Source organism: Mercenaria mercenaria, chromosome 8 (genome assembly GCF_021730395.1).
Source record: "Mercenaria mercenaria strain notata chromosome 8, MADL_Memer_1, whole genome shotgun sequence".
In the NCBI taxonomy this organism is placed as follows: domain Eukaryota; kingdom Metazoa; phylum Mollusca; class Bivalvia; order Venerida; family Veneridae; genus Mercenaria; species Mercenaria mercenaria.
Genome location: NC_069368.1, coordinates 37,312,753 through 37,328,298, shown reverse-complemented (window position 1 = coordinate 37,328,298; position 15,546 = coordinate 37,312,753). Strand labels below are relative to the sequence as shown.

General features: G+C 36.5%; 1 protein-coding gene across 2 annotated transcripts in view; it reads right to left on the bottom strand.

Annotated features, from left to right (window-relative positions):
* The window catches only part of LOC123566570 (regulator of G-protein signaling 9-binding protein B-like), an 80,187-nt gene that overhangs the window by 9,683 nt on the left and 54,958 nt on the right, over positions 1-15,546 (bottom strand). Inside the window, exons 3-8 of one of the 2 annotated variants that reach the window (XM_045360799.2) lie at positions 9,710-9,876; positions 6,691-6,821; positions 2,815-2,983; positions 1,637-1,746; positions 1,202-1,254; positions 286-315 (exon numbers count right to left, since the gene is read on the bottom strand). In XM_045360799.2, the coding sequence (XP_045216734.1) occupies positions 286-315; positions 1,202-1,254; positions 1,637-1,746; positions 2,815-2,983; positions 6,691-6,821; positions 9,710-9,876 (660 nt within the window). The remainder of the gene's footprint in view (positions 1-285; positions 316-1,201; positions 1,255-1,636; positions 1,747-2,814; positions 2,984-6,690; positions 6,822-9,709; positions 9,877-15,546) is intronic. The other variant, XM_045360800.2, reaches the window with a different exon arrangement.

The following is a 15,546-nucleotide window of genomic DNA, read 5'->3' as shown; positions in this document are numbered from 1 at the left end:
TTTACTAGATTTTAACTAGTTTTGAGGTTATGCAATGTGTGCTGATTATACACGAGATATTGTATAACTGATAATATTTTTCATGTATGTCATGTTGTAAAGACCAAAATAGAAAGCATAGTAAGATTATTATTCGTGATATATACTAGTATTATATAGCTGTGGGTTGATTAGTAGTGTTAGTGTATAAGGATACTAAAGTAACAAACCACATGCTTCATATAAACGTCATATTTTCTTTATAAGTGGTATAAATAAAGTAGCTTAAAACAATACTGTACTCACTAGCCAGTAACGTATGTTAAATGTAGAATTCTGCAGAAATGAAACAAGAAATATTATCACATGGGTAAGCAATATTGAACATCTACTGAATATTGAACAAAATTGTGAGAATAACGGAATCACAATCGCATTACCTATTTCTACCGGTATTTGTAGATGGAAATGATTAAAATATGCTGCTCAAAGATAAAGTACGCCTAGAAATGTATTGCATGGGTCATACCAATAATATGCAGATATTATACGGAGTATACCTTATTAATATTCCGTTATATTGTATTTGTTATATAATAAAAAGGGAAAAAAAGAGTTGCAAAGTCGTTCATAGTGACAATGCATGCTTTGTAATAAAACTCCCAGAATAGACTATAGCAAAGTGCTCTATTGACCAACTAGTTACAGCGAAAACGACACTGTTCATACAACCTACCTTTAGTCATTGCGAAAATGGCAAATGTTGATCTTATTCCGGCCATTGTCGGATCGTTATTACGATAAGATTTTTGTAAGTAGAATTTTGCATTCTGCAATAAGCAATTTGAAAGCTATACCGCAATTAGCCCATTTAGAGAGTTCCTACATGAAAGTTGTTTGCTGTCTATGATATACCACGGTATAAGTATTGCACTTTGTGCTATTGATAAATCATTGCTAACCTCAATCAGGTTAGGCTTATGAGAATTATCTAAATTAAACCAAGATTCCTGTCACAAATGGGTATAAGATTTTATTTACATTTATGACTGCCAAAATGTGACGTTTCCTTTGGAGTGAACGCACATACTGATATATCTTTCATTCTCGGTTGTGCTGAATAGTAACTTAACGGGCTTTACAAAATTACGACCTTGTCAATGAATATGAAAATAACCAGATCTGATCATTTTGTCACGCTCATTGATTTACGTTTACTTACCTCTGTAAAATTTTCAGTATTAGCCAAAGACTCTGCTACAGATACCTCGTTTTCTGAAACAAAATGAAAGGAAATGAAACAGATCTTTCGTCAAAATGAAGTTTACCAAGCATTTGCAAATATCTTGTGTAAAAAGCGTGTAAATAGTCGTTGCGCAAAGTACCATGTTGATAACTGTTGCGTGAAGTACCATCGAAATATACCGTCATGTTAATTATTACTGCGCAAAGTACTAAGTTCTGTATTAAAAGTAATCAAAATTTTCATCGTCAAATTTTTAGATAGGTGTTTTCAAATATCATAAAATAGTTTCGGTCATAAAATAAAATTTAAAAAAAAATGTATAACTAAAATTGGGATGTGAAAAAACAAAGAAGATATTTTCGATTATCTTATTGAATATAACGCTATGCCTTCTGGTGGCTTATCACAAACCTATTGCAATTGTAAACTTTTCGGTTTCCATGTCTGGGTCTATCTCCCAGGCTTGTATCGCAATACTTTGGTTCATGGAGTAAATCAACTCGTGTAAGTCGTCCATTTCCCTGCAAATAGAAATAACACTAGATGCAGGATATTTCATGTCATCTGAAAGTTCATCTCGTAAATTCGTTACATTCGTGTGTAATGTTACATTTGGTAATCTACCTCTGAGGCAAATTTAAGTCAAATCTATATCAGCAAAATATGTGGAACAGCAGTCATTTGGCAATGACATTAATGGGCTACTAAAGGGCGCGGTCACATCAATGGATTATGAATCTTCCGTCAAAAACAACTCTTAGGTGTTTCTTTCCTACAAAGGTATAACTATATATTTGTATTTTACTATTCGACTAATAGTTCTTTCTTAATTGAACCTCTCCAAGATTCTGTGTAGTAAGCTCTATAGTCAGATCCTTCTAGACTCGATTTGATAGAATCTGTTGCTGCATTACTCCCTCTCACCGGGATTCTATAAAAATCGTAATAATAAAATTTATTGTACTTAATGAACCCAAAGACTCAACAAATATCACAACACAGAGCCCGATTTTACAGTCACCACATGGCTTTTAAAGACTGCTGTGAATAGTTAATAAAATGTATATGGCATAAAACGCAACCAACTAAATTAACAGTAGACCCGGTTTGTCTCAGTCAGTTCATGGGAGTTAATGATATGTGCAACACCACTTACGCCCCCTAGCACCGGTTTGAAAGGAAGTATATGACAATAAAATTGAATGTACTCCACGATTCCAAAGGACAAGAAAATATAACAGCATGGATTCTAAGTACGGGGAGACATTTTACAGCCGCCACACGGCATATAAAGTCATATAACGAAATAACGAAACACATAATATATGTAATAATGTTTAACATCCGATCTCCTTGAAATTGTTTGTGTGCAGACTTAGATATGATTTGATATCAAATACATGCGACAAAAGTATTTTTGTTCCGTAATCTAAGTTAGATAGACTGAACATTACACCATCAGCCTCAAGGACAGCAGACGGTAGAGTAGAATGTATTAGGACAGCAGACGATAGAGTAGAATGTATTAGGACAGCAGATGGTAGAGTAGAATGTATTAGGACAGCAGACGGTAGAGTAGAATGTATTACTTTTGTATAATTTGAAGGTCGTCAGTATCTGTAGGGTGTAGATCGTTACTCCCGACACTTTTTACGGACAGAGCATCTGAACTTGCAAGGTGATCTATAAAATGTTTGTCGTGACATTTCTTGTTGTTTGAGTTTTCAGAAAGACCTGAATTTATAAGTATCTTGTCATCTGAAAGAGATATTTCAAAATTTATTTATGTAAAACTTTGCATAAGTACTAAATAGTTACATTGTTTTGTACCGCTGTTTTACACCACCTTTAATTCCATTTGCAATTACGTATTATTATTAAATTTCATAAATACATTCTATTTTCAATATACTATCTCCTACTTTCAATATGCTATCTCCTAATGTCATCAAACTGTTTTCAGTTGCTAATTGTACACTGGGTAGGTAACATGTTTTTGTATATTTCTGTTAAAGTTTTATATTTAGTCCCACTGAACCAATTATCGACAGTTTTCACAACATAATTTCACAAAGCACCATACATCTTTTGTAATATTACATAGCAACTCACTTTTCTGCATTCAAGCACTCATTCACGAACAATCTTGGGCACATGACTATAACATATATTAAAATCGATTAAGTGAACAAAAATTTATGTTTTACCGCCAGGCTAGGAGGGGCACCTTGGGTCTACTCCACCGTCGGGCTAGGAGGGGCACCTTGGGTCTACTCCACCGTCGGGCTAGGAGGGGCACCTTGGGTCTCCTCCACCGTCAGGCTAGGAGGGACACATTGGGTCTCCTCCACCGTCAGAATAGGAGGGACACCTTGGGTCTCCTCCACCGTCAGACTAGGAGGGGCATCTTGGGTCTCCTCCACCGTCAGGCTAGGAGGGACACCTTGGGTCTCCTCCACCGTCAGAGTAGGAGGGGCACCTTGGGTCTCCTCCACCGTCAGAGTAGGAGGGGCACCTTGGGTCTCCTCCACCGTCAGAGTAGGAGGGACACCTTGGGTCTCCTCCACCGTCAGAGTAGGAGGGACACCTTGGGTCTCCTCCACCGTCTGGCTAGGAGGGGTACCTTGGGTCTCCTCCGCCGTCAGAAGCTAGGAAGTCGCCATACGACCTAAATCATGTTAGTATGACGTGAAACCCAACAAAAATTAAATTAAAGATGCATGTCCAAAGTTAGACTTGCTCCTAGACTATATCATTTTTTTTTTGTTATTTGTGAACATAGCCAGTCTATATCCTCCGTCAATTATCAGTTCTCTAAGAAAATCTCTAAAATAGTCTGGCATTTGTCACTATTATATTAAAAAAGAAATAATCAAAAATATGAAATTTTGTGACATTTTTTATTATCAGTCTAGTGGCTAGTCTAGTCCAAGCCAAATGCTTCACTGAAAACGAGTCAGTGTTTTTGACACCGAAAGATCGGTGTCAAGCTAACATTGCAATTATTTTAGTTTATAAACATATAACGTAATGGAGGATAAATGTAATATTTTGTCGATAACTGGAACCTGTCGATTTGCACATTGTTTTGTAAATTCTGTATCATGTTTAAAATCTTTTAAAAAAAAGAAGAAGAAAAAGAAATGACACTTGTGATCGAACACTACCAAAAGGAAAATCAACTGGTTATTAATGTAAAAAGTCAGTCTCCATTCTGTTTACATTGTCGGTCTGGAATAATATGAGTGTCGCTAAATTTACTCGATAAAGAAACTGACATGTTTTATGAATCGGCAAGATTTTGCCCCTGTTTAAGTTGTACATGAAAGCCCGGTTTATCACGAAGCCTATTTTGAACATGAAAACTTTTTTATTCATTTCACAGAAATAATGTTAAATTAATCATTCATTCATTGTCTCTTTGTTATCAACTGCTATTCCCATTTCGACTTAATAGAGCAGTGAATCTCTAACATTATTTTGATTCTTTTCACTGATATTTCAAATTTCCTTTTGGAATGCCAATATAATAAAATATTGATACTTTCGAAACTGTTACAGTGTGCAAACAGTGACCACACGGCTTTAACGTCCACATCTTTCGATTTAAACATTAGCCGAGCGAATAATAACGACCTGCAAACAGAGACTTCGTTCGGCTCTCCACAAGCAGTTCAACTGATACCATTTAGCGTTAGTGACATCTTTAAGCACTTCAATCGATACGTCTAAATCTTTCAACTGATACCCTTTATCATTTAATTTCAACTGATACCTTTTAGTATCACTGATACCTTTTTGCATTTCAATTGATACATTTTAGCTTTTCAACTGATATCATTTAGCATTACTGATACCTTTTAGCATTTAAACTGACACCTTTTAGCATTTCAACTGATAACTTTTAGCTTTTCAACTGATACCTTTTAGCATTTCAATTGATACCTTTTAGCATTACCGATACCTTTTAACATTTCAACTGATAACTTTTAGAATTTAAGCTGATACCTTTTAGCGTTTCAACTCTTACCTTTCAACATTTCAACTGATGTCTTTTAACATTTCAACTGGAACCTTTTAGCCTAACTGATACATTTTAACATTTCAACTGATACCTTTCAACTTTCAACTGTTATCTTTTAGCATTACCGATACCTTGTAGCATTTCAACTGATACCTTTCAGCATTTCAATTGATAACTCTTAGCATTTCAACCGATATCTTTCAGCATTTCAACTAATATCTTTTAGCATTACCGATACCTTGTAGCATTTCAACTGATACCTTTCAGCATTTCAATTGATAACTCTTAGCATTTCAACTGATATCTTTCAGCATTTCAACTAATATCTTTTAGCATTACCGATACCTTGTAGCATTTCAACTGATACCTTTCAGCATTTCAATTGATAACTCTTAGCATTTCAACTGATATCTTTCAGCATTTCAATTGATAACTCTTAGCTTTTCAACTGATACCTTTCAGCATTTCAACTGATATCTTTAAGCATTTCAACTGATATCTTTCAGCATTTAAATTGATAACTCTTAGCATTTCAACTGATACCTTTCAGCATTTCAACTGATATCTTTTAGCATTTCAATAGATATCTGTCAGCACTTCAACTGTTAAATGTTAGCATTCCAACTGAAAATTTTAGCATTTTAGTTCATACGTTTTAGCATTTTAGCTGATACCTTTAAGCATTTCAACTGATAACTTTTACCATTTCAACAGATACCTTTAAGCATTTCAACTTTTAATTTTTAGCATTTCAGCTGATACCATTTAGCATTTCAACTGTTAACTTTTGCATTTCAACTGATACCTTTCAGCATTTTAACTGATACCTTTTAGCATTTCAACTGATAACTTTTAGCATTTCAACTATTAACCTTTAGCATTTCAACTAATATCTTTAAAATTTTAACTCATACCTTTTAGCATTTTCGCTGATACCTATAAACATTTCAAATTTTGCCATCCAGCTGGCTTACAGAAGGTCGGTGGTTCTACACAGGTGCCCACCTGTGATGAAATAATGCACGGAGGGACCCTGGGGTCTTCCTCCACCATCTGACTTGGATAGTTGCCATAATTATGACCTATAATTGTGTCGGTGTGACGTTAAATCCAACAAAAAAACCCTGATAACTTTGAGCATTTCAACTGATACATTTTAACATTTCAACTGATACCTTTTAGCATTATAATTTACCGATACCTTTTAGCATACTGTAACTGTTATCTTTCAGCATTTCACCTGAATCCTTTCAGTATTTTAACTAATAACATTTTTTTAGCATTTCAACTGATACCTTTCAGTATTTCAACTAATACCTTCTAGCATATTATAACTGTTACCTTTCAGCATTTCATCTAACACCTTTTAGCATATTATAACTAATACCTTTCGGCATTTCAACTGATACCTACTGATACATTTAAGAATTTTAAGTGATACCTTTTAGCGAATTGAAATTCGTCTGTAGTAATAACGTTATTAAATATTGTTGTTCAAGAAACTCCAGGCACGCGGAGAATGCTCGGTACATACGTTCTAGCTCCTCTGTACACTCGCTACGAATGAGATTTCTGAAATTTAAGATTTAAGATACAATACTTAAATGTTTAGGATTAAAAATGTCTTTATTATTGTATGAAGAACATCAGACATTGTGCCACTAGCTTTTAGAGGTTCTGACCAACATATTCCCATTTCGGAGTGAAGATACCCAGAAACTATTATTTCCGATTTACAGAAAGGCATGAGTGAAATATAACAGGTCTAAAGTCTACCGTCTATCAACTGGAAAGAACGCATACCTTTGTTATAATTATGAATTCACATTTTCATCAAAAGTCAAAACTCCGCTGAATACATTTGTGTAGGCAATGTAAAATTGTTTTTTAAAAGGATCGTTATTCCCTGTTATTCATGACTATAACTAACTGCAGCAGATCAGTACGCAATACCTGTAATGGTTTGTCATTAATCATAATGTATCAAAGAAAATGGTATTGATCAATTGCGAATACTTGAATGATATGTTATCAAATCAAGTTTACAAATTTCCATTTATGTTTAAATTAGACCAGAACTTTGGTTTTTAGCAGCAATGTCTGCGGCGTTTTAAGCTAGTATCCGTAACCAAAGACGTAAATTGACGTAGATTTTAATAAATAACGAAATCGATATAAAGGAAGGGTACTGAAAAACAGGTTTCTTATCATTTTTCATGCATCTGGTTTGATAGTACTAATGGAAGATCTTTCCTGTACTATATATCGAATAAAACTTCCATTTGAATTTGGGTCAGCAACATAATGTAGAAACATTGTGATAAACGACGGATTCTACGACAGAAAACACCATCTTTCAGGCGCTCTTAGTGTGATGACCGAAAACAACTTATGATTCATAAATACTTTGACCAAAGTCTCAGGTAAATGACCTGACCAGTAAAATATTTACCTCCTGAGCAGGGGGGGGGGGGGGGGGGGGGGGGAGTTTATTTACAGTGGAATATACACCTTATATGCACTCTAACAGTGAGATATTTATTTGCCTTCTGTACACTTGGATGCGTTTATTTAACAGTGAAATATTAACATTCTATGCATTGGGATGATTTTTTTTACCAGTGAAATAAATACCCCCTGTGTACTGGAATGAGTTGTCTAACAATGGATTTATTACCTCCTGAGCACTGGGGTGAGTTTGTCTACCGATGGATTTACTACCTCCTGTGCACTGGGATGAGTTTGTCTACCAATGGATTTACTACCTCCTGTGCACTGGAATGAGTTTGTCTACCAATGGATTTACTACCTCCTGAGCACTGGAATGGGTTAGTCTTCCAATGGATTTATTACCTCCTGTGCATTGAGATGAGTTTGTCTACCAATGGATTCACTACCTCCTAAGCACTGGGATGAGTTTGTCTACCAGTGGATTGATTACCTCCTGAGCACTGGGATGAGTTTGTCTACTAATGGATTTATTACCTCCTGAGCACTGGAATGAGTTTGTCTACCAGTGGATTTACTATCTCCTTAGCACTGGGATGAGTTTGTCTACCAATAAATTTAACACCTCCTGAGCACTGGGATGAGTTTATCTACCAATGGAATTACTACCTCCTGTGCACTGGGATGAGTTTGTTTACCAATGGATTTACTACCTCCTAAGCACTGGAATGAGTTTGTCTACCAATGGATTCATTACCTCTTGTGCACTGGAATGAGTGTGTCTACCAATGGATTTATTACCTCCTGTGCACTGGGATGAGTTTGTCTACCAATGGATTTATTACCTCATGTGAACTGGGATGAGTTTGTCTACCAATGGGTTTATTACCTCCTGAGCACTGGGATGTTTGTCTACCAATGTATTTATTACCTCCTGTGCACTGGGATGAGTTTGTTTACCAATTGATTTATTACCTCCTGATCACTGGAATGAGTTTGTCTACCAATGGATTTATATCCTCCTGAGCACTGGGATGAGTTTGTCTACCATTGGATCCATCATCTCATGAGCACTGGAATAAGTTTATCTATCAATGGATTCAATACATCCTGAGCACTGTGATGAGTTTGTCTACCAATGGATATACTACATTCCATGCACTGGGATGAGTTTGTCTACCAATAGATTTTTTACCTCCTGAGCACTTGGATGAGTTTGTCTACCAATGGATGTACTACCTCGAAAGCACTGGAATGAGTTTGTCTACTAATGGATTTATTATCTCTCGAGCACTGGGATGAAGTTATCTACCAACAGATTTATTACTTCCTGAGTACTGGAATAAGTTTGTCTACCAAAGGATTAACTATATCCTGATCACCGGGATGTGTTTGTCTACCAATGGATTTATTATCCCCTGTACCCTGGGATGAGTTTGTCTATCAATGGATTTATTACCTCCCGAGCACTGGGATGGGTTTGTCTACCAATGAAGTTACTATCTCCTAAGCAGTAGAAAGAGTTTGGCTACCAATGAATTTATTATCTCCTGAGCACTGGAATGAGTTTGTCTACCAAAGGATTTATTACCTCCTTAGCACTGTAATGAGTTTTATCAGTGGAGTATTTACCCGCTATACACTTTGATGAATTTATTTAACAGAAATATTTACCTTCTATGCACTGGGCTGTGTTTTACAAGCGAAATATTTACCTTCTATTACTTGGATGGGTTTATTTAACAGTGAAATATTTACCTTCTATACACTGGGATGAGTTCACTTAACAGAGAAATATTTACCTCCTGAGCACTGGGATGAGTGTTTTTACAGCGAAGTATTTATCTTCTATGCACTGGGATGAGTTTATCTAATAGTGAAATATTTAATTACTGGGATGAGTTTTTAACCGTGAAATATTTACCTCCTGAACACTGGGACGAGTTTATCTACCTGTGAAATATTTATTTTCTGAACACTGGGATGAGTTTATCTACCTGTTAAATATTTACCTCCTGAGCACTGGGATCAGTTTATTTTGAGCACGTTTTGCATGGTCCCACGCTCGAATCCGAGACAAACGTAGTTTCCGGCGAAGTAAATCGCCGTCAGTTTTTGTTCCCAGTGAAGAAGATAAGATACAATAGTTAGCAGCCTCATTGTTTAATTCTGTAAGTATCTGAAAACAGAAAGTTAAGCTGAAACATTTCTCATCTAGAAACTAGTTTCCCTTGCGCAGTTCAACTAGATTTAAGAAACAACTCTCTGATGTATATGTAAATATTGATCTACCTGATAAATAAAACGGCATTTAATCTCTATTTTAATCATATAACGAATTTGTTCGAAGCATGAATGTTTCATCAAATTATAACATAACACAAGTTAGAACTCTGGATACGTTCAATAAATCTATATTGCTAATACTTTCTTTTATCTGTCTTCAATAACACATAACATTCACTTTTTTATTTATTTGTCCAATGTGAATCTATTTTCGTGTTTTTGATATTGAAATACTCTGATACGGATGAATATGTTTGTTTACTATACAAAAAAAAAAGAACAAATGAAAAATAAATTACAAAATCAATGTTATCAGTCTGGGAAGAGTTTGAAGAATCTGACTAAGAGAATGCTAATTAATTAACTTCAAGTTGCATTGGAAATAGGAGCAGAAAAGACATTATCACATGTATGTATAGATTGTTATAACAACAACTGTATATTGATTAAGGTTCTAGTTGCTTCAATTTTATATATCGTGGACAGCTGCTCAAGGTTCATGTACCAAATAGTCAAGAAAAAGCAGGAGGGGCTCTTGGAAGTTGGTTCCTTGTTTAGTCTACCTTTTTATAATACACACTTTGTCCGCCAATTTTCTAGTGACTACAAAGCCTTCATTTTCCACAAAAGGTTTGTTACTATAAGGATAGGTTAACCATCTACAGTAATGAAAACATAAAAAAAAAAGTTACTAAGGCTATAAAGCAAAATATATCTAGTAATGAAGCTTTGCTCAAGCTGCATTCAGTAGGAGGATACGGCATTTCAGTTAAGTTGGTCTGCAGTTCGCAGTTCGCAGTTCGCGTTTCCAATTGCGAACTGCAAACTGGTCTGCAGTTCGCGATTCGAACTGCGAATTGCAAACTGGTCTGCAGTTTACCATTCAAATTTCAAAGTGCAGTCTGATCAGCACTGTCTTGCGCATTGCGGACAAGAATGCATTTCACAGTTGGTCTGCAGTTCGCAGTTCGCGTTTCCAATTGCGAACTGCAAACTGGTCTGCACTTCGCGATTCGAATTACAAACTGCATACTGGTCTGCAGTTTACGATTCAAATTTCAAAGTGCAGTCTGTCTACCTTTTTATAATACACACTTTGTCCGCCAATTTACTGTCCTGCGCATTGCGGACAAGAATGCATTTCACAGTTGGTCTGCAGTTCGCAGTTCGCGTTTCCAATTGCGAACTGCAAACTGGTCTGCATTTCGCGATACAATTAAAATTTCAAAGTGCAGTCTGATCAGCACTGTCCTGCTCATTGCGGACAAGAATGCATTTCACAGTTGGTCTGCAGTTCGCAGTTCGCGTTTCCAATTGCGAACTGCAAACTGGTCTGCAGTTCGCTATTGGAATTGCAAACTGCAAACTGGTCTGCTGTTTACAATTAAAATTCCAAAGTGCAGTCTGATCAGCACTGCCCTGCAAATTGTAGACAAGAATGCGTTTCACAGTTGGTCTGCAGTTGGCAGTTCTCAGTTCACGTTTCCAAATGCGAACTGCAAACTGGTCTGCAGTTCGCAGTTCGCAATTCGTAGTTCATAATTCGAATTGCAAACTGCATACTGGTCTGCAGTTCGCGATTCGAACTGCGAACTGCAAACTGGTCTGCAGTTTATGATTCAAACTTCAAAGTGCAGTCTGATCAACACTGCCCTGCGAACTATGGACAAGAATGCATTTTAAAATTCGAAGCCCATAGCTTTGTAATCGAATTTCAAACTGCAGACCAGTTTGCATTTCGCGAATCCAATTACGAACTGTAAACTGGTCTGCAGTTTACGATTTAAATTTCAAAGTGCAGTATAATCAGCACTGCGCTTCGAATTTCAGACAAGAATGCATTTCACAATTCGATGGTCATGACTTAGAATCGAATGACAAACTGCAGACTGGTTTGCAGTTCACGATTCGAACAGCGAACTGCAAGCTGGTCTGCAGCTCATGATTCAAAATGAAAGTACAAGGAATGTTACTTTTTTAATTTTAGTACTAAGTAGTTGCTAAATAGAGTTAATGGGTCAGCACTCCCTCCTTCTCCATTAGAATTGCAAACTGCCGGCTAGTCTGTGGTTCGCAGTTCACGATTCGAATTGCGAACTGCAAACTGGTCTGGAGTTCACCTCTATTAGACAGTAGACACGATTGAGAATGAAAGTATATTGGAAGGTTACTCTTACATTTTTATGCGCCCGAAAGGACGTATTATGTTACACAACATCTGTCCGTCTGTCCGTTATCAATTTCGTGTCCGCTCTGTAAATCTTGGACCCCTTGAAGGATTTCAAAGAAGCTTGACACAATTGTTAACTTCATCAGGATAACGTGCAGAGAACATGTTCTGGATGGCTGGCTTCAAGGTCACGGTCAAACTTAGGGATCAATAGCCATATGAGTGTGTTTCGTTTCCTCTCTGTAACTCTTGAAGTGCTTGATTGATTGTAAAGAAACTTGGCACAAATGTTCACCACATCAAAAGACTACATGCAAGGTGCATGTTCTGGATGTCTCGTTTCAAGGTCAATGTCACTCAAAGGGGTCAAAAATCATCGCTCTGTAACTCTTGGACCCCTTGAAGGAATTCGAAGAAACTTGACACAAATGTTCACCACATCAAGACGATGCGCAGAGTGCATGTTCTGGATGGCAAGTGCAAGGTCAAGGTCACACTTAGGGGTCAAATTTCATACCTTCGGGCTTATACTGCTCCACAATGAGAAACTCTTGTTTAATACCTAGTAAGTGGTTGCTAGATAGAGGTTAAGTATCTGCACTTCCTGGTCATCCATCAGAGTTGCAAACTGCCGGCTAGTATGCAGTTCTGTTTCCGATTCTAACTGCCAACTGCAAACTGGTCTGCAGTTCACGATTCAAAATGAAAGTACAACGAATGTTACTATTATAATTTAAGTACATAGTAAGTTGTTGTTAAATAGAGGTTAAGTGTCTGCACTTACTCTCCCTCAATTAGAATTGCAAACTGCCAGCTAGTCTGCAGATCTTAGTTTCCGATTCGAATCGCGAACTGCAAACTGGTCTGCAGTTCACAGTTTGCAGTTCATGATTCGTATTGCAAACTGCAAACTGGTCTGCACTTCACGATTTAAAATGAAAGTATCTTGGAACGTTACTCCTATAATTTAAGTACTAAAATTAGTGGTTGCTAAATAAATGTTATTAGTCTGTACTCCCTCCTGATCCGGCAGGTCTGCAGTTCTCACTTTCCGATTTGAATTGCGAACTACAAACTGGTCTGCAGATAACGAATCAAATTTCAAATTGCAGTCTGATCAGCACTGCCCTGCGGATTGAAATAGAATGCATTTTACGATTCGATGGTTGTGGCTTTGGAATCGAATGGCCAACTGCAGACAGGTTTGCAGTTAACATGCAATTCGAGCTGTTAACTGCAAGCTTGTATGCAGTTCATGATTCAAAATTAAAGTACAAGGAATATTACTATAATTAAGTACTAAGTAAATAGTTTTTAAGTAGAAGTTTTAGGTCAGCACTGTTAATGGTCTGCACTTTCTCCCCCTCCATTAGAACTGCAAAGTGCCGGCTAGTCTGCGGCTCTTAGTTTCGGGTTCGAATTGCGAACTACAAAACAGTTTGCAGTTAGCACTTCGCAATTCACGATTCAAATTGCGAACTGCATAATAGTGACGTGCGCCGCGCATAGCGGGGAAACTGATACTTAGCCCTCGCGGTATGGCACAAGACCACAGTTATTTGCCCTTGGTTGACCATACGGAAGTGGTTAAGCGGTTACGCGGAAAATAGTTCCTATGTTTGATGGTGAATATTGGTGAATTTTTGAGTGAAAGACCTGCAATAAATGGCATGATTTAATAGAGGAGATATGAAATAGTAGGTACATGTACAATTTGACAGAATGAGAATGTCAGAATATGCATAACCTGACTTTTTGATAGGGCCTGTTTTGCCTGTATGCGGCCATCTAGAGAGTATTCTTCATATGCACGTGATTTGGTTCAAAATGGTGGAAAAAAGAGCCGGTCAACCCAATGTTTACTGTGGCTGGAATATTTTCTCTGGAATAGTTCTGTTGAGTTCAGGTATTTTTATGGGGGTTGGAATGCATGCAAAATTGCTATAGTGTCCAGTGCCTATATAGAACATATAGTAAAAATAACTGTGGTCTTAGGCCATCGTCTGCTGTTTAATTGAATCGGATATCCTCGGCAATGTACGTTATATCACGAATATTAACGGATATGTCCGAGGCACTTCATCCTTTGTGAATTATTGTCATGTATGACCAATCTTCTTGGTTTGTTTTATGGGTATGAATGAGAGATAGAATGAGAGAAAGAAATACACTGGTGTTCTTTTTAATCTCTTAGTACTTTTTACTGCCAAATTCCTTCTGCCCTCAGAGTAGTTAATGTACTCATACGAGTAAGACGGTAAAATTCAGAGAAAACTTAATTAAAATCATTTAGAATTCTTTCGATTACTTCAATTAATTCACCAGTCGGTGTGGTAAGGAATATTTTGAAATATCTTTAATATTGTAGTTTGTATTTCTTTACGGGAAACTGCATGTTCTTAACCTCTATTTAGTAACCACTTATAAAGTACTGAATTATAAAAGTAACGTTTCAGTATACTTTTATTTTGCACTGTGAACTGCAGACCAGTTTGCAATTTGCAATTCAAATCGTGAAATGCGAATTGCGAACTGCAGACCAGTTTGTAGGTTACAATTCGAAACGGAAAATGCGAATGCAAACTAGCTCGCAATATCTTTCCTCGTGGGTTTTAACGGTATTTAGACATGATGATTATACGATTTGTAATAGGAGCGGAAAAATGTGCAGCCCGATACAGGACTCGAACCTGCGACCTTCTGCTTGCAAGCCAGATGCTCTATCAAGTGAGCTAATCGGACAATCGATATCATTGACTAATTATATACATTATATACACACTGCTACAGATTTAATATTCTATTTGTAGTATAACAGCTTGGATTAGCAATGAAAGGAGCTTAATGTGATTGTTTCCGAAATTTAGGAATCCAATACGTATTGGTAAGTTTAATCTTGCTAAAGTAAACTCAGTTTTAGAGGGAAGTATGTATTCATTGCATTTATTTATTTTTAATAAGTCAGTTTTCATTATAAAATAATTCCGTTTTCAAAAGCTGTTTATGCATTAGAATCAGCATTCTGTAGACTACACCATTTGACAGAATTATTTCAATGAACTGCGGAGTGTCGACACATTAACCTGAACCAACGCAGTCACACAGAAAACAAAGGTATATTAAATGATTACCGTAATGCTGATTGACGAAAGGAGGGATAGATAATCAAATCAGTTTTATTTTAATCGAATTTGCTACGCCATTAAAATGGATTTTGTAGTCTAAGTATCTTTATTAAGAAATTTTCTGACCTTAAAGGATTCTTTTTTTCATTTTCAGAAATCAAAAATCGGCATCGATCACATTCGTTTCAAAAATTGTTACATATGTGCTTGATTTCTGTTACATATGCGATATCATTTGTAACACCTGTTACATATGCGATCTGATACG